This window comes from Oreochromis niloticus, unplaced genomic scaffold (genome assembly GCF_001858045.2).
Source record: "Oreochromis niloticus isolate F11D_XX unplaced genomic scaffold, O_niloticus_UMD_NMBU tig00000230_pilon, whole genome shotgun sequence".
NCBI classification, from domain to species: Eukaryota; Metazoa; Chordata; class Actinopteri; order Cichliformes; family Cichlidae; genus Oreochromis; species Oreochromis niloticus.
Genome location: NW_020327095.1, coordinates 1 through 27,045, shown reverse-complemented (window position 1 = coordinate 27,045; position 27,045 = coordinate 1). Strand labels below are relative to the sequence as shown.

General features: G+C 39.7%; 1 protein-coding gene and 2 pseudogenes across 3 annotated transcripts; all 3 read right to left on the bottom strand.

Moving 5' to 3' along the window:
- Window positions 1-213: 213 nt before the first annotated feature.
- LOC109198095 (kelch-like protein 10) lies at window positions 214-6,172 on the bottom strand (annotated as a pseudogene).
- Window positions 6,173-7,543: 1,371 nt separating this feature from the next.
- On the bottom strand, window positions 7,544-20,321 carry LOC109198093 (kelch-like protein 10). 3 transcript variants are annotated; one of them, XM_025904160.1, is made up of 5 exons: window positions 20,070-20,320; window positions 10,957-11,440; window positions 9,772-10,386; window positions 8,712-8,861; window positions 7,544-8,004 (listed from the first exon to the last, which is right to left on the bottom strand). In XM_025904160.1, the coding sequence occupies exons 1-5, from the start codon at window positions 20,219-20,221 to the stop codon at window positions 7,642-7,644; spliced, it is 1,764 nt and encodes a 587-aa protein (XP_025759945.1). In that variant the 5' UTR covers window positions 20,222-20,320; the 3' UTR covers window positions 7,544-7,641. The 3 variants fall into 3 exon arrangements, with proteins under 3 accessions (XP_025759945.1, XP_019209283.1, XP_019209284.1); XM_019353738.2 differs by lacking the exon at window positions 20,070-20,320 and adding an exon at window positions 12,692-12,938; XM_019353739.1 differs by lacking the exons at window positions 7,544-8,004; window positions 8,712-8,861; window positions 9,772-10,386; window positions 10,957-11,440 and adding exons at window positions 14,308-14,768; window positions 16,106-16,255; window positions 17,160-17,774; window positions 18,336-18,819 and having other exon boundaries at window positions 20,070-20,321.
- A 2,030-nt stretch (window positions 20,322-22,351) lies between these two features.
- On the bottom strand, window positions 22,352-26,222 carry LOC109198094 (kelch-like protein 10; annotated as a pseudogene).
- Window positions 26,223-27,045: the final 823 nt, after the last annotated feature.

Below are 27,045 nucleotides of genomic sequence, written 5' to 3'. Positions count from 1 at the left end.
CCTTGTGTGCATGTGTTATGGCTACTCAGCAGCCATACATTACAGGGAATGAAGAAATCTTTAAATTTCTTATTGTTGCAAAGGCGTAATCTTGATGAAACCCAATATCTACAGTACAGGGTCTCTCACACACATACTGAAAGTTTTGAAATATCTACAAAAAAATGTCCAGTTCACCAGCTGTTTAATGCTCTAAAGATTTATTTCAGTCCTTCATGTTGGAGTCTCAGATGTTGACACATGGCAGTACTGCACTATAAAGATGTACATGGACTCCGCTGACTCCATTTCTTCTTCTGGCACATTTGCAAGTGGCAGGATGTCATGAGGTAAGGTGTACTCAGTCAGGTTGGAAAGTCCGGACACCACACAGCAGCTCACGGCGCTGCGGAAAATCTCCATGTCGCACGCCTCATACCACTCGTTGGTTAAAGCGTCGTAGTACTCGACGTTGAAAGTGGTGATTAAGCCGTTGAAACCCCCGACAGCAAAGAGGCGATCGTCGATTACCTCAATGCCAAAGTTGCTGCGGGGGGTCAGCATAGAGGACACGAGGTTCCACGTATTGGAATGCGGGTTGTAAGCCTCAGCGGTGCGCAGATGGTTGTTTCCATCAAAGCCACCAACCTAAAAATTAATGCATGGGTCAAATGATTGAATGTGAGTGTAGCCAGCTTCACAGCACCCCTGTAAGAACATGCACCTGCTATACGTCTTTAGCTGTTTTTGCACAGATACTGCAGAAAGTGACTGAAGAATTAAGTTGCAATATTGTCCAGTTGCCCTTAATATGTAGCAGATACAAGGAGATTGTTTGCTTTAGGTGTGGTCTGACTACTGGAAATACTCTGATTGGTTTAGGGTTTTACCTGGATAAAGCGAACAGTTGACCGACATATTCTCATGCTGTTATATGGAGTTTACACATAAAAGTTGTTTTAAAAAAGGCCCATTAACGTCCCATTATTTGCATTGTCACAGGCCAATTAAAAGGAAAAAGGAAAATGAAGTAGAAGCCAGCTGTTGAAGAAGTCTTTATGAGCCTCAATAGCCTCAACTACAGCTATTAAAGCACTGTTGTCTATTACGTCACGCAATTATGACCAAAGATGAATAACCCTCGACAAAAAGTATTTATGTTTTCAGTATAAATGTCTTCACAGCTCTTTTACCTTTAGTCCAAAAAGGAACATTGAGTTCCAGTCCTTTCTTCCTATAACAGATAAAGTAGCCCTGACAGGCTTTGGGGCCTAAAAGCCTGATCAAAGACCCCGAGGTCAGCACCAGGGTAAGGTCACTGCATTCTGCTGATAATAACTTTTCCTTTTTTTGAATAGAGACTTAGTCTGAATAGAAAATAAATACTAAACGGTAGCTAGCTAATAAAGAAGTGTGTCTCAGAAGGTGAGACTACAATCTTTGCTTTTTACCAAAGGGTGCAGCTGCAAATCAACTAAATAAGTGGTTTTAAGGCAAATAGCAAGATAAATTTACAGCTAAAATGCCTCCTGTCCCCAGAGGATGAGTTCTAATCACTTGGCTTATTCCCTCATTTTTCTAAAGGTGTTGCAGGATAACTTTGAAATTGTCTCTAACATATGTCCCCTAGTGGAACGATGAGGATGACAATGTTGGTTTTGAATAAGTATTTCTGTTGTACTGAGTGAAATGTGAAATCATGAGTGAAATCATCAAAGACACAACATTTTGGGAATGGGGCACATGAAATGAAAAAGACTAATGAGGCAGAAACATCACTAATCAGTTAAATTAATACATAGAATGAGTAAGAATGCCTTCTCTGAACCTGTGGTCAGGATAGGAATCTGTTCATTGATAAATACAAAACAAAGTTAGCAAAATTCTGTGTCAGCCAAATCTGTGTTAAACCTTGCTGATCAAAGCACATTACAGATTTGATTTGTATGTTACGTGAGTGTCAGCACTACTTTGTGGTCTTACTGCAAAGACATGATCCGCATATGCAATGACACCTATCCCACTGCGGCGGCTGTTCATGGGCTGATCATCGTCCACTGGTTGGTCTCTGGGTTGAAATATTCAGCTGTCTGCAGACACTCGTTGCCATTGAATCCACCACAAATGTAAATCTGAAGACAAAAAAAGGGACATGAAGTATTTTACTTTTCTTAGTTTCAGATGGAAACAATGTTACATGTAAGTGAAATGTTTCCACATCATTTGTGAAGTTAGACCGATACTCGGTACCCAAGTGTCCAACTGAAAAATACAGCAATTAACAGATGTGTGTGTGTGTGTTACAATTTCCTGTCATAAAAACATGTTTATGTACCCAAATTTGACCGGAGTACGTGGGACTTCTTTGAGAAGTCAGAAATGAATCAAACATAACATTCAATCAATAAGGCTAATTTTTCTCTTCAGCAATGCAAATAAATAACTGTAATTTGGGATCTTAATAAATAAAATAATGATGTGTTTTACTATTTTTTAATATGTTTTATATTTAGTTGACAAGTCAATTCTACTAAAGTACTGTACATAAATGCAAAGATGCACTTGTGATCAGTTAGAAACAAAATAGATATATATCAGTATATTTTTCAACTTTTTAAAATATACTTTTAAATTTGACAAAACATGAACATAGAAACCAGTTTGTGACCTATCTTGCACCTCGCTTCACTGTAAAAAATGTGTATTCCCTGACTGGTTGGCAAGTGGTTGCTGGAGGCTGATGGCTGTCACTAGTCTGAAATTGTAACCAAGAAGGTGTTGCACCACAAGCCTCCTTGTGTTTGCTTTGGTTGTTAGCAGACTGTTGAGCACACCAGAGGTTTGCATGGAGTACTCTGACTTGTCTGCAAACACTCACAAACTATTTGCTGTAGAAATCTGTAGTCTTTCATACAACCACTGCCTAACCAGCTGAGGAATACACATTTTTCCCTAGCAACTGGTTGTTACCAAAAGGTTGCTGACAGGTCTCTAGGCCTGTGTGCTCTCTTTCTCTGCTACTCTTTTACTTCACCCACCCGGCTGTAAAGTGTTGTGCAGCTGGCGTCGCTCCTCTGTTCGTGCATCGGTGCAATAAGACTCCACTGGTTGATTTCAGGTTGATAGCGCTCTGCACTGCTGAGTTGTACATGCCCGTCGTAGCCTCCCAGGGCATAGATGAACCCGTTCAACACAGTCACGCTCACATAGCAGCGGCGGGAGTGCATGGGTGCCACCTCATTCCAGGTGCGAGTGGTCAGGTCAAACCTACGGACGCTGTTGAAATGCTCCACCCTGTCGAAGCCACCAACGGAGTAGACGTACCCGTTGAGGAAGGCGACTCCATGATACGCACGAGGACGCTCGAAGTTGTCTGTTACGTTGACCCAGCAGTTAGCCCGGTAATCGTAGGCCTCAATGTCGTTAGTTGGATCACCACCACTCCACCCCCCAATGGCCAGCAGGATGGAATGAGGCAGGCGGGGACGAGCAAGAGGGTGACAGAAGCCAGACATGAAGGGTCTGTTTCCTAGACCATGTATGTCTAAGATGGCATTAGTTATCATGGACTGGCACTCAGAATTGGTCCCCACCAGCTCACTGGACAGCACATTGTCCGTTAGGTAGTCTAAAGTCATCAGTCCCAGTCGGACCTACAGAGAGATGACAGACAGAATATGACTTAGAAAATAGAAAAAACACTGAATATCAACTACATCAGTTTTAGTAAACTCAAGCTTCTTTAGGATAATGCTCCTCATGTTGTTTAATTTTCTTACTGCTAGCAAGAGAGCGACCAAAGTCAGACACCATTAGCCTTTTTGTCAACAGGGACAAAAGTCTTTTGTACAGTTGTAATGAAGATCAATTTTAAATCTAAAGTCTTAAGTATAACTTTATACAAAAATAAATAAAATAAAATAAAGCTGGGGAACACAAACAGGGGAGAATGGTTGTACTTGTTAGGGACAGTTTTTAGTCATAGCCCTAGCAACTATACTTAATAAAAATAATTTATTCTATAATATGTGTGTAGCGATCTGATACAGTTTTAATGCTCTTGAAGAGAATTTCTTAAATGTGGTTTGGCTACAGCTGAAAAGAGCAACATCTCAAGATATTAAAGCATCCTTATACCCAGATGGATCGACTCAATCTATCACTTAAATGCTGAAGATTTCAGCCCAAACTAAATGTAGTAATGAAAGTTTATACACCTTGGACAACAGAGCGGTGAGGTGTTGTTCCCGTTCTGCAGGTACATGGCTAATCCACTTTATAAGCGCTTCATACACGGTGGTCTCCAACTGCACATTGAGGTCTTCTCTATCAAGGATATCAGCAACTTCCTCCACAGTTAGCTGCAGGAACTCCTCCTCAAGAACAACCTGCTCAAAGTTATTGATGATGTAGTGGTAGGCCTTGGCGCGTAGTTCGGGTAATAAGCATACTTTTGTGAACTGCCAAATGCCAACACAGTTCTCTGGGCACAGTTGCTCCCCGAGGAAGTCACAGCAGAGTTTCACAATGTCCATTGCATTGAGTTGATCAGCTGCCATGAGAAGTTCCACTGCATTTTCCTCTGTTATGGAAACAGAGCCAGTGTATGCAAAGTCAATGATGAGTGCCATCATCTGAGGAGACAAGCCAGGTATGTTGAAGACCTGTTTGTCTGGGTCGCTGCAGTGGGTGAAAAGAGCCCTGAGGGTAGAGATGGAGACAGAGTACAAAATATTAAAAGGTGTGGAGGAAACAAGATCGTAAACTACATCATGCACAAGTAGGATAAATATATAAAACCAATTGACTGGAATGGATATGATCACCTAATTACATGTGTTACTATGTGATTATTGTGATCGTCTTGTAATGTCTAGTCCATATTGCCATTAGAGTATATAACTCCAAAACAGAGTTTGTACATGTTTAGTGTGCTTGATTGTTGGGTTTTCAATGCCTTTATTACATTGGCAGTATGCAAAACAAAATGCAGTCCCACACCATGACAGAGCCTCCACCATGTTTTAAAGTTAACTCTAGACACTCACTGTTGTACCTCTATGACAAATACTGAAATCAACTCCATAAGGCCAGTTTCTACTGATCTTCACTCTAGTTATATGTAATTTGGCATACCTCAGTCTGTTTCCTTTCCTTATGGAAGTTCCAGTGCATTTTGCTCAATTACACTCTCTGTTTCCCTTCCATAACCATTTCTGATGAGGTTTCATGAAAAGTAGATGGACTAAATGGTCTTGTGTCTGGAATTTGCTGGATTCTTTCGTTTTTCTTAAGGACATGACTTTCAGATACTGTTCATGTGCTGTTGATCATTACTTCTTTTATGCCTGCCACTCCTTGTTTTGTCTTTAAAATTGTTTCTTCGCTAAGTTGTGTGTTATGTGTAGAAACAATACTGGTTCATCCTTCAAGTTATAGTAGGTGTCCTTTTCATGCTTAAATGATTCATTTATCAGCGTTAAATAGCTTAACAAACAAATAAACAAATGAACAAAAACTCATCTATAAACTTTTGCTCAGCGTATAACTTTCAACCTTTTTAGTATCAGTAAGTCTGGTGTGTTTTACTGTGTGAATAACAGTTGAGAAGATATTAATGTAACTTAAAACACGTAAATTAGACTTCGGCTCAACACAGTCTGAATTTAGTTCATACAATCACCAAGTGATTCACAGTGCTTTTTAAATGGCACATTTACTGAAGTGGAATCTGGAGCTCTGTGAAGGTAAAGATGAAATCTGCAAATGTTTGCATTGTGTTTTGGGTCTATCTGTCAGTTGACCGTGACAAAGTCTTTCTATCAGAAAAGCTCCATGATTCAACATGTTCCTTTTTGTTGGCACTGTTTCACAGACTAAGACCATGAATTACATTTTTCACAAGTATAAATCAGTCAACCTTCCTTCACATTATCAGGTAAGCAACTCACCTGAAGTACGGGGTGCAGTTACACAGGATGATCTTGTGGACCGGAAATTCAACATCCTCCACTTTGATGATTGCATCACAAAATTGTCCCTCCAAACGGAGTTCATTATACACTGAGCTCGACTTGTATGGCGGCTGGCTTTCTTCACTCATCTTGAGTTTTGTGACTGTTTTTCTTAGTTTTTTTGTCTGAAGTTTGTCTTGAAGTGTCCAGATCACAAAGTCAAACCTAACTGTGGAATTGTGGAATGGAGGCTTATGACATCATGATGACCTGGCAACAGTTGCCCCATAGAATTGTTTTGAAATGTATATTTACATTGTTTTAATGAACCTTTCATTACATAAAAACTTTTGTTTTGATTTGATTTGGTTTTAATGTATTGCATATGAGCCTCACAGATATCACCTAGCATTTTGTATGTTTGCTTCACAGAGGTCAACCGGTAACATAACACTTCTGAAACAACTTAGATTAAATTGTAGTCCTATTTAAATATGGACTACAATATCATATTTAGTTCATATTCAAACTTAATACGCAGTTTTTTCTGATTTTTCTGACTAGTATAGATTTTATTGTTTTGTGTGTTGGCTCTGTTATTACTGAGTTTCCAGTTGTTGGGGACGTGCTGTACTGGACTCCGTTATCTTGAAATAACAGTTTACAACAAAAATGCAATAAAGTTTATCTCCCCAGCAAACAACAAACACACAAATAAACATTTTTAACCATCAGTTCTGCTTGCAATAAGAAAAATGTAAGAAATGTTTGCAGTAAATTCATAAATCAATCAATTCGGTATCAGAATAAAGATAACACCACCATGGATGGAGGATGTTCCTATGAACAGCTTTGCAGTTCACTGTGTACACGGTGGTTTGCCACCATAAGGTGTTGTTTTACTGGTGTTGCTTCAACCTTCATGTTGTGCAGGTAGGGGGATCAGATGTCCCTCTTTAAGGGGGACTACACAGCATTTTTATGCTGTTCCCCCGTCTCCCACATCTTGATCCAATATCCCACATTTTACAGGCTCTGGAGGAGATCCACCTTTTTAAACACTGGATTTCCCTTAGTACATATAAAGGTCATACTTTTTATCATAAACAAATATATCATTCTATGCAATATAGTGAAAAATACCACAAAGCAGATGAAAGATATAGATATAGATAGAGTTATTTTTTGGTTTCACACAACAGAAAAAATGGTGTGAAGCGACACAGTATATTTGTGTGATATTTGGCTAAAGATTCATAGGTTGTCACATATCGCTCCAAAAAGACCTGTGGATACATCCTTACTCAAACCTATATACTGTTACCAGACAGACGCGCAGCTGAAATAACAAGGGAGAGTGAAAGCTTCCCTTTATTCTTATTGTGTTTACCTAGCAAGAGTTGGAAAAGTCCCACATGCGGCTCATTGTGATGTGATCACCCTGTGTGCATGTCTGTTATGGCTACTCAGCAGCCATACATTACAGGGAATGAAAAAATCTTTTAAATTTCTTATTGTTGCAAAGGCGTAATCTTGATGAAACCCAATATCTACAGTACAGGGTCTCCTCACACACATACTGAAAGTTTTGAAATATCTACAAAAAAATGTCCAGTTCACCAGCTGTTTAATGCTCTAAAGATTTATTTCAGTCCTTCATGTTGGAGTCTCAGATGTTGACACATGGCAGTACTGCACTATAAAGATGTTACATGGACTCCGCTGACTCCATTTCTTCTTCTGGCACATTTGCAAGTGGCAGGATGTCACGAGGTAAGGTGTACTCAGTCAGGTTGGAAAGTCCGGACACCACACAGCAGCTCAAGGCGCTGCGGAAAATCTCCATGTCGCACGCCTCATACCACTCGTTGGTTAAAGCGTCGTAGTACTCGACGTTGAAAGTGGTGGTGAAGCCGTTGAAACCCCCGACGGCAAAGAGGCGATCGTCGATTACCTCAATGCCAAAGTTGCTGCGGGGGGTCAGCATAGAGGACACGAGGTTCCACGTATTGGAATGTGGGCTGTAAGCCTCAGCGGTGCGCAGACGGTTGTTTCCATCAAAGCCACCAACCTAAAAATTAATGCATGGGTCAAATGATTGAATGTAAGTGTAACCAGCTTCACAGCACCCCTGTAAGAACATGCACCTGCTAGACTTAGTCTGAATAGAAAATAAATACTAAACGGTAGCTAGCTAAATAAAGAAGTGTGTCTCAAAAAGTGAGACTACAATCTTTGCTTTTTACCAAAGGGTGCAGCTGCAAATCAACTAAATAAGTGGTTTTAAGGCAAATAGCAAGATAAATTTACAGCTAAAATGCCTCCTGTCCCCAGAGGATGAGTTCTAATCACTTGGCTTATTCCCTCATTTTTCTAAAGGTGTTGCAGGATAACTTTGAAATTGTCTCTAACATATGTCCCCTAGTGGAACGATGAGGATGACAATGTTGGTTTTGAATAAGTATTTCTGTTGTACTGAGTGAAATGTGAAATCATGAGTGAAATCATCAAAGACACAACATTTTGGGAATGGGGCACATGAAATGAAAAAGACTAATGAGGCAGAAACATCACTAATCAGTTAAATTAATACATAGAATGAGTAAGAATGCCTTCTCTGAACCTGTGGTCAGGATAGGAATCTGTTCATTGATAAATACAAAACAAAGTTAGCAAAATTCTGTGTCAGCCAAATCTGTGTTAAACCTTGCTGATCAAAGCACATTACAGATTTGATTTGTATGTTACGTGAGTGTCAGCACTACTTTGTGGTCTTACTGCAAAGACATGATCCGCATATGCAATGACACCTATCCCACTGCGGCGGCTGTTCATGGGGCTGATCATCGTCCACTGGTTGGTCTCTGGGTTGAAATATTCAGCTGTCTGCAGACACTCGTTGCCATTGAATCCACCACAAATGTAAATCTGAAGACAAAAAAAGGGACATGAAGTATTTTTACTTTTCTTAGGTTTCAGATGGAAACAATGTTACATGTAAGTGAAATGTTTCTACATCATTTGTGAAGTTAGACCAATACTCGGTACCCAAGTGTCCAACTGAAAAATACAGCAATTAACAAATGTGTGTGTGTTTTACAATTTCCTGTCATAAAAACATGTTTATGTACCCAAATTTTACCTGAGTACGTGGGACATCTTTGAGTCAGAAAGTCAGAAATGAATCAAACATAACATTCAATCAATAAGGCTAATTTTTCTCTTCAGGAATGCAAATAAATAACTGTAATTTGGGATCTTAATAAAAAAAAATGATGTGTTTTACAATTTTTTAAATATCTGTTATATTTGAGTTGACAGGTCAATTCTACTAAAGTACTGTACATAAATGCAAAGATGCACTTGTGATCAGTTAGAAACAAAATAGATATATATCAGTATATTTTTCAACTTTTTAAAATATACTTTTTAAATTTGAAAACATGAACATAGAAACCAGTTTGTGACCTATCTTGCACCTCGCTTCACTGTAAAAAATGTGTATTCCCTGACTGGTTGGCAAGTGGTTGCTGGAGGCTGATGGCTGTCACTAGTCTGAAATTGTAACCAAGAAGGTGTTGCACCACAAGCCTCCTTGTGTTTGCTTTGGTTGTTAGCAGACTGTTGAGCACACCAGAGGTTTGCATGGAGTACTCTGACTTGTCTGCAAACACTCACAAACTATTTGCTGTAGAAATCTGTAGTCTTTCATACAACCACTGCCTAACCAGCTGAGGAATACACATTTTTCCCTAGCAACTGGTTGTTACCAAAAGGTTGCTGACAGGTCTCTAGGCCTGTGTGCTCTCTTTCTCTGCTACTCTTTTACTTCACCCACCCGGCTGTAAAGTGTTGTGCAGCTGGCGTCGCTCCTCTGTTCGTGCATCGGTGCAATAAGACTCCACTGGTTGATTTCAGGTTGATAGCGCTCTGCACTGCTGAGTCGTACATGCCCGTCGTAGCCTCCCAGGGCATAGATGAACCCGTTCAACACAGTCACGCTCACATAGCAGCGGCGGGAGTGCATGGGTGCCACCTCATTCCAGGTGCGAGTGGTCAGGTCAAACCTACGGACGCTGTTGAAATGCTCCACCCTGTCGAAGCCACCAACGGAGTAGACGTACCCGTTGAGGAAGGCGGCTCCATGATAAGCACGACGACACTCGAGGTTGTTCGTTACGTTGACCCAGCGGTTAGCCCGGTAATCGTAGGCCTCTATGCCGTTAGTTGGATCACCACCACTCCACCCCCCAATGGCCAGCAGGATGGAATGAGGCAGGCGGGGACGAGCAAGAGGGTGACAGAAGCCAGACATGAAGGGTCTGTTTCCTAGATCATGTATGTCTAAGATGGCATTAGTTATCATGGACTGGCACTCAGAATTGGTCCCCACCAGCTCACTGGACAGCACATTGTCCGTTAGGTAGTCTAAAGTCATCAGTCCCAGTCGGACCTACAGAGAGATGACAGACAGAATATGACTTAAAAATAGAAAATAGAAAAAACACTGAATATCAACTACATCAGTTTTAGTAAACTCAAGCTTCTTTAGGATAATGCTCCTAATGTTGTTTAATTTTCTTACTGCTAGCAAGAGAGCGACCAAAGTCAGACACCATTAGCCTTTTTGTCAACAGGGACAAAAGTCTTTTGTACAGTTGTAATGAAGATCAATTTTAAATCTAAAGTCTTAAGTATAACTTTATACAAAAATAAATAAAATAAAATAAAGCTGGGGAACACAAACAGGGGAGAATGGTTGTACTTGTTAGGGACAGTTTTTAGTCATAGCCCTAGCAACTATACTTAATAAAAATAATTTATTCTATAATATGTGTGTAGCGATCTGATACAGTTTTAATGCTCTTGAAGAGAATTTCTTAAATGTGGTTTGGCTACAGCTGAAAAGAGCAACATCTCAAGAGATTAAAGCATCCTTATACCCAGATGGATCGACTCAATCTATCACTTAAATGCTGAAGATTTCAGTCCAAACTAAATGTAGTAATGAAAGTTTATACACCTTGGACAACAGAGCGTTTAGGTGTTGTTCCCGTTCTGCAGGTACATGGCTAATCCACTTTATAAGCGCTTCATACACGGTGGTCTCCAACCGCACATTGAGGTCCTCTCTATCAAGGATATCAGCAACTTCTTCCACAGTTAGCTGCAGGAACTCCTCCTCAAGAACAACCTGCTCAAAGTTATTGATGATGTAGTGGTAGGCCTTGGCGCGTAGTTCGGGTAATAAGCATACTTTTGTGAACTGCCAAATGCCAACACAGTTCTCTGGGCACAGTTGCTCCCCGAGGAAGTCACAGCAGAGTTTCACAATGTCCATTACATTGAGTTCATGAGCTGCCATGAGAAGTTCCATTGCATTTTCCTCTGTTATGGAAACAGAGCCAGTGTATGCAAAGTCAATGATGAGTGGCATCATCTGAGGAGACAAGCCAGGTATGTTGAAGACCTGTTTGTCTGGGTCGCTGCATTGGGTGAAAAGAGCCCTGAGGGTAGAGATGGAGACAGAGTAGAAAATATTAAAAGGTGTGGAGGCAACAAGATCATAAACTACATCATGCACAAGTAGGATAAATATATAAAACCAATTGACTGGAATGGATATGATCACCTAATTACATGTGTTACTATGTGATTACTGTGATCGTCTTGTAATGTCTAGTCCATATTGCCATTATAGTATATAACTCCAAAACAGAGTTTGTACATGTTTAGTGTGCTTGATTATTGGGTTTTCAATGCCTTTATTACATTGGCAGTATGCAAAACAAAATGCAGTCCCACACCATGACAGAGCCTCCACCGTGTTTTAAAGTTAACTCTAGACACTCACTGTTGTACCTCTATGACAAATACTGAAATCAACTCCATAAGGCCAGTTTGCCCTGATCTTTAGTCTAGTGATTGCGTAATTTTGCATACCTCAGTCTGTTTCCTTTCCTTATGGAAGTTCCAGTGCATTTTGCTCAATTACACTCTCTGTTTCCCTTCCATAACCATTTCTGATGAGGTTTCATGTTAAGTAGATGGACTAAATGGTCTTGTGTCTGTAATTTGCTGGATTCTTTCGTTTTTCTTAAGGACTTGACTTTCAGATACTGTTCATGTGCTGTAGATCATTACTTCTTTTATGCCTGCCACTCCTTGTTTTGTCTTTAAAATTGTTTCTTCGCTAAGTTGTGTGTTATGTGTAGAAACAATACTGGTTCATCCTTCAAGTTATAGTAGGTGTCCTTTCCATGCTTAAATGATTCATTTATCAGCGTTAAATAGCTTAACAAACAAATAAACAAATGAACAAAAACTCATCTATAAACTTTTGTTCAGCGTATAACTTTCAACCTTTTTAGTATCAGTAAGTCTGGTGTGTTTCACTGTGTGAATAACAGTTGAGAAGATATTAATGTAACTTAAAACACGTAAATTAGACTTCGGCTCAACACAGTCTGGATTTAGTTCATACAATCACCAAGTGATTCACAGTGCTTTTTAAATGGCACATTTACTGAAGTGGAATCTGGAGCTCTGTGAAGGTAAAGATGAAATCTGCAAATGTTTGCATTGTGTTTTGGGTCTATCTGTCAGTTGACCGTGACAAAGTCTTTCTATCAGAAAAGCTCCATGATTCAACATGTTCCTTTTTGTTGGCACTGTTTCACAGACTAAGACCATGAATTACATTTTTCACAAGTATAAATCAGTCAACCTTCCTTCACATTATCAGGTAAGCAACTCACCTGAAGTACGGGGTGCAGTTACACAGGATGATCTTGTGGACCGGAAATTCGACATCCTCCACTTTGACGATTGCATCACAAAATTGTCCCTCCAAACGGAGTTCATTATACACTGAGCTCGACTTGTATGGCGGCTGGCTTTCTCCACTCATCTTGAGTTTTGTGACTGTTTTTCTTAGTTTTTTTGTCTGAAGTTTGTCTTGAAGTGTTCAGATCACAAAGTCAAACCTAACTGTGGTTTAGGTTTGACTTTGTGATCAAAATCAAACCTAACCTGGCAACAGTTGCCCCATAGAATTGTTTTGAAATGCATATTTACATTGTTTTAATGAACCTTTCATTGGATAAAAACTTTTGTTTTGATTTGATTTGGTTTTAATGTATTGCATATGAGCCTCACAGATATCACCTAGCATTTTGTATGTTTGCTTCACAGAGGTCAACCTGTAACATAACACTTCTGAAAGAACTTAGATTAAGTTGTAGTCCTCTTTAAATATGGACTACAATATCATATTTAGTTGATATTCAACCTTAATAGGCCGTTTTTTTCTGATTTTTCTGACTAGTATACTTTTTATTGTTTTGTGTGTTGGCTCTTTTATTACTGAGTTTCCAGTTGTTGGGGACGTGCTGTACCGGACTCCGTTATCTTGAAATAACAGTTTACAACAAAAATGCAATCCAGTTTATCTCCCCAGCAAACAACAAACACATAAATAAACAGTTTTAACCATCAGTTCTGTTTGTAATAAGAAAAATGTAAGAAATGTTTGCAGTAAATTCATAAATCAATCAATTCAGTATCAGAATAAAGATAACACCACCATGGATGGAGGATGTTCCTATGAACAGCTTTGCAGTTCACTGTGTACACGTTGGTTTGCCACCATAAGGTGTTGTTTTACTGGTGTTGCTTCAACCTTCATGTTGTGCAGGTAGGGGGACCAGATGTCCCTCTTTAAGGGGGACTGCACAGCATTTTTATGCTGTTGCCCCGTCTCCCACATCTTGATCCAATGTCCCACATTTTACAGGCTCTGGAGGATATCCACCTTTTTAAACACTGGATTTTCCTTAGTACATATAAAGGTCATACTTTTTATCATAAACAAATATATCATTCTATGCAATATAGTGAAAAATACCACAAAGCAGATGAAAGATATAGATATAGATAGAGTTATTTTTTGGTTTCACACAAGAGAAAAAATGGTGTGAAGCGACACAGTGTATTTGTGTGATATTTGGCTAAAGATTCATAGATTGTCACATATCGCTCAAAAAAGACCTGTGGATACATCCTTACTCAAACCTATATACTGTTACCAGACAGACGTGCAGCTGAAATAACAAGGGAGAGTGAAAGCTTCCCTTTATTCTTATTGTGTTTACCTAGCAAGAGTTGGAAAAGTCTCACATGCGGCTCATTGTGATGTGGTCACCTTGTGTGCATGGGTGTTATGGCTACTCAGCAGCCATACATTACAGGGAATGAAAAAATCTTTTAAATTTCTTATTGTTGCAATGGCGTTCTCTTGATGAAACCCAATATCTACAGTACAGGGTCTCCTCACACACATACTGAAAGTTTTTGAAATATCTACAAAAAAATGTCCAGTTCACCAGCTGTTTAATGCTCTAAAGATTTATTTCAGTCCTTCATGTTGGAGTCTCAGATGTTGACACATGGCAGTACTGCACTATAAAGATGTTACATGGACTCCGCTGACTCCATTTCTTCTTCTGGCACATTTGCAAGTGGCAGGATGTCACGAGGTAAGGTGTACTCAGTCAGGTTGGAAAGTCCGGACACCACACAGCAGCTCACGGCGCTGCGGAAAATCTCCATGTTGCACGCCTCATACCACTCGTTGGTTAAAGCGTCGTAGTACTCGACGTTGAAAGTGGTGATTAAGCCGTTGAAACCCCCGACGGCAAAGAGGCGATCGTCGATTACCTCAATGCCAAAGTTGCTGCGGGGGGTCAGCATAGAGGACACGAGGTTCCACGTATTGGAATGTGGGTTGTAAGCCTCAGCGGTGCACAGATGGTTGTTTCCATCGAAGCCACCAACCTAAAAGTAAATGCATGGGTCAAATGATTGAATGTGAGTGTAACCAGCTTCACAGCACCCCTGTAAGAACATGCACCTGCTATACGTCTTTACCTGTTTTTGCACAGATACTGCAGAAAGTGACTGAAGAATTAAGTTGCAATATTGTCCAGTTGCCCTTAATATGTTGCAGATACAAGGACATTGTTTGCTTTAGGTGTGGTCTGACTACTGGAAATACTCTGATTGGTTTAGGGTTTAACCTGGATAAAGCGAACAGTTACCCGACATATTCTCATGCTGTTATATGGAGTTTACACATAAAAGTTGTTTTAAAAAAGGCCCATTAACGTCCCATTATTTGCATTGTCACAGGCCAATTAAAAGGAAAAAGTAAAATAAAGTAGAAGCCAGCTGTTGAAGAAGTCTTTATGAGCCTCAATAGCCTCAACTACAGCTATTAAAGCACTGTTGTCTATTACGTCACGCAATTATGACCAAAGATGAATAACCCTCGACAAAAAGTATTTATGTTTTCAGTATAAATGTCTTCACAGCTCTTTTGCCTTTAGTCCAAAAAGGAACATTGAGTTCCAGTCCTTTCTTCCTATAACAGATTAAAGTAGCCCTGACAGGCTTTGGGGCCTAAAAGCCTGATCAAAGACCCCGAGGTCAGCACCAGGGTAAGGTCACTGCATTCTGCTGATAATAACTTTTCCTTTTTTTGAATAGAGACTTAGTCTGAATAGAAAATAAATACTAAACGGTAGCTAGCTAAATAAAGAAGTGTGTCTCAGAAGGTGAGACTACAATCTTTGCTTTTTACCAAAGGGTGCAGCTGTAAATCAACTAAATAAGTGGTTTTAAGGCAAATAGCAAGATAAATTTACAGCTAAAATGCCTCCTGTCCCCAGAGGATGAGTTCTAATCACTTGGCTTATTCCCTCATTTTTCTAAAGGTGTTGCAGGATAACTTTGAAACTGTCTCTAACATATGTCCCCTAGTGGAACGATGACGATGACAATGTTGGTTTTGAATAAGTATTTCTGTTGTACTGAGTGAAATGTGAAATCATGAGTGAAATCATCAAAGACACAACATTTTGGGAATGGGGCACATGAAATGAAAAAAATTAATGAGGCAGAAACATCACTAATCAGTTAAATTAATACATAGAATGAGTAAGAATGCCTTCTCTGAACCTGTGGTCAGGATAGGAATCTGTTCATTGATAAATACAAAACAAAGTTAGCAAAATTCTGTGTCAGCCAAATCTGTGTTAAACCTTGCTGATCAAAGCACATTACAGATTTGATTTGTATGTTACGTGAGTGTCAGCACTACTTTGTGGTCTTACTGCAAAGACATGATCCGCATATGCAATGACACCTATCCCGCTGCGGCGGCTGTTCATGGGACTGATCATCGTCCACTGGTTGGTCTCTGGGTTGTAATATTCTGCTGTCTGCAGACACTCGTTGCCATTGAATCCACCACAAATGTAAATCTGAAAACAAAACAATGAAGTATTTTTACTTTTCTTAGGTTTCAGATGGAAACAATGTTACCTGTAAGTGAAATGTTTCCACATCATTTGTGAAGTTAGACCGATACTCAGTAACTAAGTGTCCAACTGAAAAAATACAGCAATTAACAAATGTGTGTGTTTTACAATTTCCTGTCATAAAAACATGTTTATGTACCCAAAATTTTACCTGAGTACGTGGGACATCTTTGAGTCAGAAAGTCAGAAATGAATCAAACATAACATTCAATCAATAAGGCTAATTTTTCTCTTCAGGAATGCAAATAAATAACTGTAATTTGAGATCTTAATATAATAAAATGATGTGTTTTACAATTTTTTAAATATCTGTTATATTTTAGTTGACAGGTCAATTCAACTAAAGTACTGTACATACATGCAAAGATGCACTTCTGATCAGTTAGAAACAAAATAGATATATATTAGTATATTTTTCAACTTTTTAAAATATACTTTTTAAATTTGAAAACATGAACATAGAAACCAGTTTGTGACCTATCTTGCACCTCGCTTCACTGTAAAAAATGTGTATTCCCTGACTGGTTGGCAAGTGGTTGCTGGAGGCTGATGGCTGTCACTAGTCTGAAATTGTAACCAAGAAGGTGTTGCACCACAAGCCTCCTTGTGTTTGCTTTGGTTGTTAGCAGACTGTTGAGCACACCAGAGGTTTGCATGGAATACTCTGACTTGTCTGCAAACACTCACAAACTATTTGCTGTAGAAATCTGTAGTCTTTCATACAACCACTGCCTAACCAGCTGAGGAGTACAGATTTTTCCCTAGCAACTGGTTGTTACCAAAAGGTTGCTGACAGGTCTCTAGGCCTGTGTGCTCTCTTTCTCTGCTACTCTTTTACTTCACCCACCCGGCTGTAAAGTGTTGTGCAGCTGGCGAGGCTCCTCTGTTCGTGCATCGGTGCAATAAGACTCCACTGGTTGATTTCAGGTTGATAGCGCTCTGCACTGCTGAGTCGTACATGCCCGTCGTAGCCTCCCAGGGCATAGATGAACCCGTTCAACACAGTCACGCTCACATAGCAGCGGCGGGAGTGCATGGGTGCCACCTCATTCCAGGTGCGAGTGGTCAGGTCAAACCTACGGACGCTGTTGAAATGCTCCACCCTGTCGAAGCCACCAACGGAGTAGACGTACCCATTGAGGAAGGCGACTCCATGATAAGCACGAGGACGCTCAAGGTTGTTCGTTACGTTGACCCAGCGGTTAGCCCGGTAATCGTAGGCCTCTATGCTGTTAGTTGGATCACCACCACTCCACCCCCCAATGGCCAGCAGGATGGAATGAGGCAGGCGGGGACGAGCAAGAGGGTGACAGAAGCCAGACATGAAGGGTCTGTTTCCTAGATCATGTATGTCTAAGATGGCATTAGTTATCATGGACTGGCACTCAGAATTGGTCCCCACCAGCTCACTGGACAGCACATTGTCCGTTAGGTAGTCTAAAGTCATCAGTCCCAGTCGGACCTACAGAGAGATGACAGACAGAATATGACTTAGAAAATGGAAACACTGAATATCAACTACATCAGTTTTAGTAAACTCAAGCTTCTTTAGGATAATGCTCCTCATGTTGTTTAATTTTCTTACTGCTAGCAAGAGAGCAACCAAAGTCAGACACCATTAGCCTTTTTGTCAAAAGGGACAAAAGTCTTTTGTACAGTTGTACTGAAGATCAATTTTAAATCTAAAGTCTTAAGTATAACTTTATACAAAAATAAATAAAATAAAATAAAGCTGGGGAACACAAACAGGGGAGAATGGTTGTACTTGTTAGGGACAGTTTTTAGTCATAGCTCTAGCAACTATACTTAATAAATATAATTTATTCTATAATATGTGTGTAGCGATCTGATACAGTTTTAATGCTCTTGAAGAGAATTTCTTAAATGTGGTTTGGCTACAGCTGAAAAGAGCAACATCTCAAGATATTAAAGCGTCCTTATACCCAGATGGATCGATTCAATCTATCACTTAAATGCTGAAGATTTCAGTCCAAACTAAATGTAGTAATGAAAGTTTATACACCTTGGACAACAGAGCGGTGAGGTGTTGTTCCCGTTCTGCAGGTACATGGCTAATCCACTTTATAAGCGCTTCATACACGGTGGTCTCCAACTGCACATTGAGGTCCTCTCTATCAAGGATATCAGCAACTTCCTCCACAGTTAGCTGCAGGAACTCCTCCTCAAGAACAACCTGCTCAAAGTTATTGATGATGTAGTGGTAGGCCTTGGCGCGTAGTTCGAGTAATAAGCATACTTTTGTGAACTGCCAAATGCCAACACAGTTCTCTGGGCACAGTTGCTCCCCGAGGAAGTCACAGCAGAGTTTCACAATGTCCATTGCATTGAGTTGATCAGCTGCCATGAGAAGTTCCACTGCATTTTCCTCTGTTATGGAAACAGAGCCAGTGTATGCAAAGTCAATGATGAGTGGCATCATCTGAGGAGACAAGCCAGGTATGTTGAAGACCTGTTTGTCTGGGTCGCTCCAGCGGATAAAAAGAGCCCTGAGGGTAGAGATGGAGACAGAGTAGAAAATATTAAAAGGTGTGGAGGCAACAAGATCGTAAACTATGTCATGCACAAGTAGGATAAATATATAAAATCAGTTGACTGGAATGGAAATGATCACCTAATTACATGTGTTACTATGTGATTACTGTGATCGTCTTGTAATGTCTAGTCCATATTGCCATAGAGTATATAACTCCAAAACAGAGTTTGTACATGTTTAGTGTGCTTGATTATTGGGTTTTCAATGCCTTTATTACATTGGCAGTATGCAAAACAAAATGCAGTCCCACACCATGACAGAGCCTCCACCGTGTTTTAAAGTTAACTCTAGACACTCACTGTTGTACCTCTATGACAAATATTGAAATCAACTCCATAAGGCAAGTTTGCCCTGATCTTTAGTCTAGTGATTGCGTAATTTTGCATACCTCAGTCTGTTTCCTTTCCTTATGGAAGTTCCAGTGCATTTTGCTTAATTACACTCTCTGTTTCCCTTCCATAACCATTTCTGATGAGGTTTCATGAAAAGTAGATGGACTAAATGGTCTTGTGTCAGGAATTTGCTGGATTCTTTCGTTTTTCTAAAGGACATGACTTTCAGATACTGTTCATGTGCTGTAGATCATTACTTCTTTTATGCCTGCCACTCCTTGTTTTGTCTTTAAAATTGTTTCTTCGCTAAGTTGTGTGTTATGTGTAGAAACAATACTGGTTCATCCTTCAAGTTATAGTAGGTGTCCTTTTCATGCTTAAATGATTCATTTATCAGCGTTAAATAGCTTAACAAACAAATAAACAAATGAACAAAAACTCATCTATAAACTTTTGCTCAGCGTATAACTTTCAACCTTTTTAGTATCAGTAAGTCTGGTGTGTTTTCCTGTGTGAATAACAGTGGAGAAGATATTAATGTAACTTAAAACACGTAAATTAGACTTCGGCTCAACACAGTCTGGATTTAGTTCATACAATCACCAAGTGATTCACAGTGCTTTTTAAATGGCACATTTACTGAAGTGGAATCTGGAGCTCTGTGAAGGTAAAGATGAAATCTGCAAATGTTTGCATTGTGTTTTGGGTCTATCTGTCAGTTGACCGTGACAAAGTCTTTCTATCAGAAAAGCTCCATGATTCAACATGTTCCTTTTTGTTGGCACTGTTTCACAGACTAAGACCATGAATTACATTTTTCACAAGTATAAATCAGTCAACCTTCCTTCACATTATCAGGTAAGCAACTCACCTGAAGTACGGGGTGCAGTTACACAGGATGATCTTGTGGACCGGAAATTCGACATCCTCCACTTTGATGATTGCATCACAAAATTGTCCCTCCAAACGGAGTTCATTATACACTGAGCTCGACTTGTATGGCGGCTGGCTTTCTCCACTCATCTTGAGTTTTGTGACTGTTTTTCTTAGTTTTTTTGTCTGAAGTTTGTCTTGAAGTGTTCAGATCACAAAGTCAAACCTAACTGTGGAATTGTGGAATGGAGGCTTATGACATCATCATGACTTGGCAACAGTTGCCCCATAGAATTGTTTTGAAATGTATATTTACATTGTTTTAATGAACCTTTCATTGCATAAAAGCTTTTGTTTTGATTTGATTTGGTTTTAATGTATTGCATATGAGCCTCACAGATATCACCTAGCATTTTGTATGTTTGCTTCACAGAGGTCAACCTGTAACATAACACTTCTGAAACAACTTAGATTAAATTGTAGTCCTATTTAAATATGGACTACAATATCATATTTAGCTCATATTCAACCTAAATAGGCCGTTATTTCTGATTTTTGTGCATTTTATTGTTTCGTGTGTTGGCTCTGTTATTATTGAGGTTCCAGTTGTTGGGGACGTGCTGTACTGGACTCCGTTATGTTAAAATAACAGTTCCCAACAAAAATGCAATCCAGTTTATCTCCAGCAAACTACAAAGACACAAATAAACATTTGTAACCACCAGTTTTTACCCACATTTTAAGACAAAATACTGTAACATGCACAGTGTCAAACTATTGTGTATTAGTGATAGTCCTGCTTTTATGCATGCTAGGTCACTGGCACAATTCTTTGTGGACACTTCATTATACCCCCTGTACTTTCCTTACTACACAAGCCAAAATATTTGTTATTAAACATATGAGTCTAAAAATACATGACAGTGCCAAACACTGATATTATGATTCATGGCTAAGCTGTTTTCTTGGGTTGTATTAGACTTTTATCTAGTTGGAAAAATGGGGTCCTGCACTTTACTGATGTACAATAGTAGTAAGAAACAAACAAACAAACAAAACACAGTTTTGTGATCTAAATAGATTTTATAGACCAACAATATGATATACGCACTGCATGTATAGTACAAGACTGTTATAATGAAGGTGCTTGACAGTGTTACCTCAGACAGGTTCAAGCAGTCACCTGTCTGAGCACAGACTGCACGGATGTCCAGATCTGTTGCTGAGCAATTGCTCAAAGATATAATATATACGACTAAAAGCAGGTTGTATATGACAAGCCTGGTTTGATGCAGATGTAGAGGATTGTATGAAAACATCATCCTAAAATTAAAAAAATTAAAATGGCATGAGTTTGATTTAGAATGTTTATAAAACAAAGGGGAGCAGCGGGAACAATCCCGGGACAGTTTGTCTGCTTGCAAAAAGAAAAATGTAAGAAATGTTTACAGTAAATTCATAAATCAATCCATTCAGCATCAGCATAAAGATTACACCACCATGGATGGAGGATGTTCCTATGAACAGCTTTGCACATCACTGTCTACACGTTGGTTTGCCACCATAAGGTGTTGTGTTACTGGTGTTGCTTCAACCTTCATGTTGTGCAGGTAGGGGGACCAGATGTCCCTCTTTAAGGGGGACTGCACAGCATTTTTATGCTGTTCCCCCGTCTCCCACATCTTGAACCAATACCCCACATTTTACAGGCTCTGCAGGATATCCACCTTTCTAAACACTGGATTTTCCTTAGTACATATTAAGGTCATGCTTATTATCATGAACAAATATATCATTCTATGCAATATAGTGAAAAATACCACAAAGCAGATATACTGAGAAATACAGTTATTTTTCAGTTTCACACAAGAGAAAAAATGTTGTGAAGCGACACAGTGTATTTGTGTGATATTTGGCTAAAGATTCATAGATTGTCACATATCGCTCAAAAAAGACCTATGGATACATCCTTACTCAAACCTATAGACTGTTACCAGACAGACGCGCAGCTGAAATAACAAGGGAGAGTGAAAGCTTCCCTTTATTCTTATTGTGTTTACCTAGCAAGAGTTGGAAAAGTCTCACATGCGGCTCATTGTGATGTGGTCACCTTGTGTGCATGGGTGTTATGGCTACTCAGCAGCCATACATTACAGGAATGAAAAAATCTTTTAAATTTCTTATTGTTGCAAAGGCGTAATCTTGATGAAACCCAATATCTACAGTACAGGGTCTCCTCACACACATACTGAAAGTTTTTGAAATATCTACAAAAAAATGTCCAGTTCACCAGCTGTTTAATGCTCTAAAGATTTATTTCAGTCCTTCATGTTGGAGTCTCAGATGTTGACACATGGCAGTACTGCACTATAAAGATGTTACATGGACTCCGCTGACTCCATTTCTTCTTCTGGCACATTTGCAAGTGGCAGGATGTCACGAGGTAAGGTGTACTCAGTCAGATTGGAAAGTCCGGACACCACACAGCAGCTCACAGCGCTGCGGAAAATCTCCATGTCGCACGCCTCATACCACTCGTTGGTTAAAGCGTCGTAGTACTCGACGTTGAAAGTGGTGGTGAAGCCATTGAAACCCCCGACGGCAAAGAGGCAATCGTCGATTACCTCAATGCCAAAGTTGCTGCGGGGGGTCAGCATAGAGGACACGAGGTTCCACGTATTGGAATGCGGGTTGTAAGCCTCAGCGGTGCGCAGACCGTTGGTTCCATCAAAGCCACCAACCTAAAAATTAATGCATGGGTCAAATGATTGAATGTAAGTGTAGCCAGCTTCACAGCACCCCTGTAAGAACATGCACCTGCTAGACTTAGTCTGAATAGAAAATAAATACTAAACAGTAGCTAGCTAAATAAAGAAGTGTGTCTCAGAAGGTGAGACTACAATCTTTGCTTTTTACCAAAGGGTGCAGCTGCAAATCAACTAAATAAGTGGTTTTAAGGCAAATAGCAAGATAAATTTACAGCTAAAATGCCTCCTGTCCCCAGAGGATGAGTTCTAATCACTTGGCTTATTCCCTCATTTTTCTAAAGGTGTTGCAGGATAACTTTGAAACTGTCTCTAACATATGTCCCCTAGTGGGACGATGAGGATGACAATGTTGGTTTTGAATAAGTATTTCTGTTGTACTGAGTGAAATGTGAAATCATGAGTGAAATCATCAAAGACACAACATTTTGGGAATGGGGCACATGAAATGAAAAAAATTAATGAGGCAGAAACATCACTAATCAGTTAAATTAATACATAGAATGAGTAAGAATGCCTTCTCTGAACCTGTGGTCAGGATAGGAATCTGTTCATTGATAAATACAAAACAAAGTTAGCAAAATTCTGTGTCAGCCAAATCTGTGTTAAGCCTTGCTGATCAAAGCACATTACAGATTTGATTTGTATGTTACGTGAGTGTCAGCACTACTTTGTGGTCTTACTGCAAAGACATGATCCGCATATGCAATGACACCTATCCCACTGCGGCGGCTGTTCATGGGACTGATCATCGTCCACTGGTTGGTCTCTGGGTTGTAATATTCAGCTGTCTGCAGACACTCGTTGCCATTGAATCCACCACAAATGTAAATCTGAAAACAAAACAATGAAGTATTTTTACTTTTCTTAGGTTTCAGATGGAAACAATGTTACCTGTAAGTGAAATGTTTCCACATCATTTGTAAAGTTAGACCGATACTCAGTACCAGAGCGTCCAACTGAAAAATACAGCAATTAACAAATATGTGTGTTTTACAATTTCCTGTCATAAAAACATGTTTATGTACCCAAATTTGACCTGAGTACGTGGGACTTCTTTGAGTCAGAAAGTCAGAAATGAATCAAACATAACATTCAATCAATAAGGCTAATTTTTCTCTTCAGGAATGCAAATAAATAACTGTAATTTGGGATCTTAATATAATAAAATGATGTGTTTTACAATTTTTTAAATATCTGTTATATTTTAGTTGACAGGTCAATTCAACTAAAGTACTCTACATACATGCAAAGATGCACTTGTGATCAGTTAGAAACAAAATAGATATATATTAGTATATTTTTCAACTTTTTAAAATATACTTTTTAAATTTGAAAACATGAACATAGAAACCAGTTTGTGACCTATCTTGCACCTCGCTTCACTGTAAAAAATGTGTATTCCCTGACTGGTTGGCAAGTGGTTGCTGGAGGCTGATGGCTGTCACTAGTCTGAAATTGTAACCAAGAAGGTGTTGCACCACAAGCCTCCTTGTGTTTGCTTTGGTTGTTAGCAGACTGTTGAGCACACCAGAGGTTTGCATGGATACTCTGACTTGTCTGCAAACACTCACAAACTATTTGCTGTAGAAATCTGGAGTCTTTCATACAACCACTGCCTAATCAGGTGAGGAGTACACATTTTTACCTAGCAACTGGTTGTTACCAAAGGTTGCTGACAGGTCTGTAGGCCTGTGTGCTCTCTTTCTCTGCTACTCTTTTACTTCACCACCCGGCTGTAAAGTGTTGTGCAGCTGGCGTCGCTCCTCTGTTCGTGCATCGGTGCAATAAGACTCCACTGGTTGATTTCAGGTTGATAGCGCTCTGCACTGCTGAGTCGTACATGCCCGTCGTAGCCTCCCAGGGCATAGATGAACCCGTTCAACACAGTCACGCTCACATAGCAGCGGTGGGAGTGCATGGGTGCCACCTCATTCCAGGTGCGAGTGGTCAGGTCAAACCTACGGACGCTGTTGAAATGCTCCACCCTGTCGAAGCCACCAACGGAGTAGACGTACCCGTTGAGGAAGGCGACTCCATGATAAGCACGAGGACGCTCAAGGTTGTTCGTTACGTTGACCCAGCAGTTAGCCCGGTAATCGTAGGCCTCGATGCCGTTAGTTGGATCACCATCACTCCACCCCCCAATGGCCAGCAGGATGGAATGAGGCAGGCGGGGACGAGCAAGAGGGTGACAGAAGCCAGACATGAAGGGTCTGTTTCCTAGATCATGTATGTCTAAGATGGCATTAGTTATCATGGACTGCACTCAGAATTGGTCGCCACCAGCTCACTGGACAGCACATTGTCCGTTAGGTAGTCTAAAGTCATCGTCCCAGTCGGACCTACAGAGAGATGACAGACAGAATATGACTTAGAAAATGGAAAAAACACTGAATATCAACTACATCAGTTTTAGTAAACTCAAGCTTCTTTAGGATAATGCTCCTAATGTTGTTTAATTTTCTTACTGCTAGCAAGAGAGCAACCAAAGTCAGACACCATTAGCCTTTTTGTCAACAGGGACAAAAGTCTTTTGTACAGTTGTACTGAAGATCAATTTTAAATCTAAAGTCTTAAGTATAACTTTATACAAAAATAAATAAAATAAAATAAGCTGGGAACACAAACAGGGGAGAATGGTTGTACTTGTTAGGGACAGTTTTATCATAGCTCTAGCAACTATACTTAATAAATATAATTTATTCTATAATATGTGTGTAGCGATCTGATACAGTTTTAATGCTCTTGAAGAGAATTTCTTAATGTGTTTGGCTACAGCTGAAAAGAGCAACATCTCGAGATATTAAAGCATCCTTATACCCAGATGGATCGACTCAATCTATCACTTAAATGCTGAAGATTTCAGTCCAAATAAATGTAGTAATGAAAGTTTATACACCTTGGACAACAGAGCGTTTAGGTGTTGTTCCCGTTCTGCAGGTACATGGCTAATCCACTTTATAAGCGCTTCATACACGGTGGTCTCCAACTGCACATTGAGGTCCTCTCTATCAAGGATATCAGCAACTTCTTCCACAGTTAGCTGCAGGAACTCCTCCTCAAGAACAACCTGCTCAAAGTTATTGATGATGTAGTGGTAGGCCTTGGCGCGTAGTTCGGGTAATAAGCATACTTTTGTGAACTGCCAAATGCCAACACAGTTCTCTGGGCACAGTTGCTCCCCGAGGAAGTCACAGCAGAGTTTCACAATGTCCATTACATTGAGTTGATGAGCTGCCATGAGAAGTTCCACTGCATTTTCTCTGTTATGGAAACAGAGCCAGTGTATGCAAAGTCAATGATGAGTGGCATCATCTGAGGAGACAAGCCAGGTATGTTGAAGACCTGTTTGTTCTGGGTCGCTGCATTGGGTGAAAAGAGCCCTGAGGGTAGAGATAGAGACAGAGTAGAAAATATTAAAAGGTGTGGAGGCACAAGATCATAAACTACATCATGCACAAGTAGGATAAATATATAAAACCAATTGACTGGAATGGAATGATCACCTAATTACATGTGTTACTATGTGATTATTGTGATCGTCTTGTAATGTCTAGTCCTGCCATTAGAGTATATAACTCCAAAACAGAGTTTGTACATGTTTAGTGTGCTTGATTATTGGGTTTTTCAATGCCTTTATTACATTGGCAGTATGCAAAACAAAATGCAGTCCCACACCATGACAGAGCCTCCACCGTGTTTTAAAGTTAACTCTAGACACTCACTGTTGTACCTCTATGACAAATACTGAAATCAACTCCATAAGGCAAGTTTGCCCTTGATCTTAGTCTAGTGTGATGCGTAATTTGGCATACCTCAGTCTGTTCCTTTCCTTATGGAAGTTCCAGTGCATTTTTGCTCAATTACACTCTCTGTTTCCCTTCCATAACCATTTCTGATGAGGTTTCATGAAAGTAGATGACTAAATGGTCTTGTGTCTGGAATTTGCTGGATTCTTTCGTTTTTCTTAAGGACATGACTTTCAGATACTGTTCATGTGCTGTAGATCATTACTTCTTTTATGCCTGCCACTCCTGTTTTTGTCTTTAAATTGTTTCTTCGCTAAGTTGTGTGTTATGTGTAGAACAATACTGGTTCATCCTTCAAGTTATAGTAGGTGTCCTTTTCATGCTTAAATGATTCATTTATCAGCGTTAAATAGCTTAACAAACAAATAAACAATGAACAAAACTCATCTATAAACTT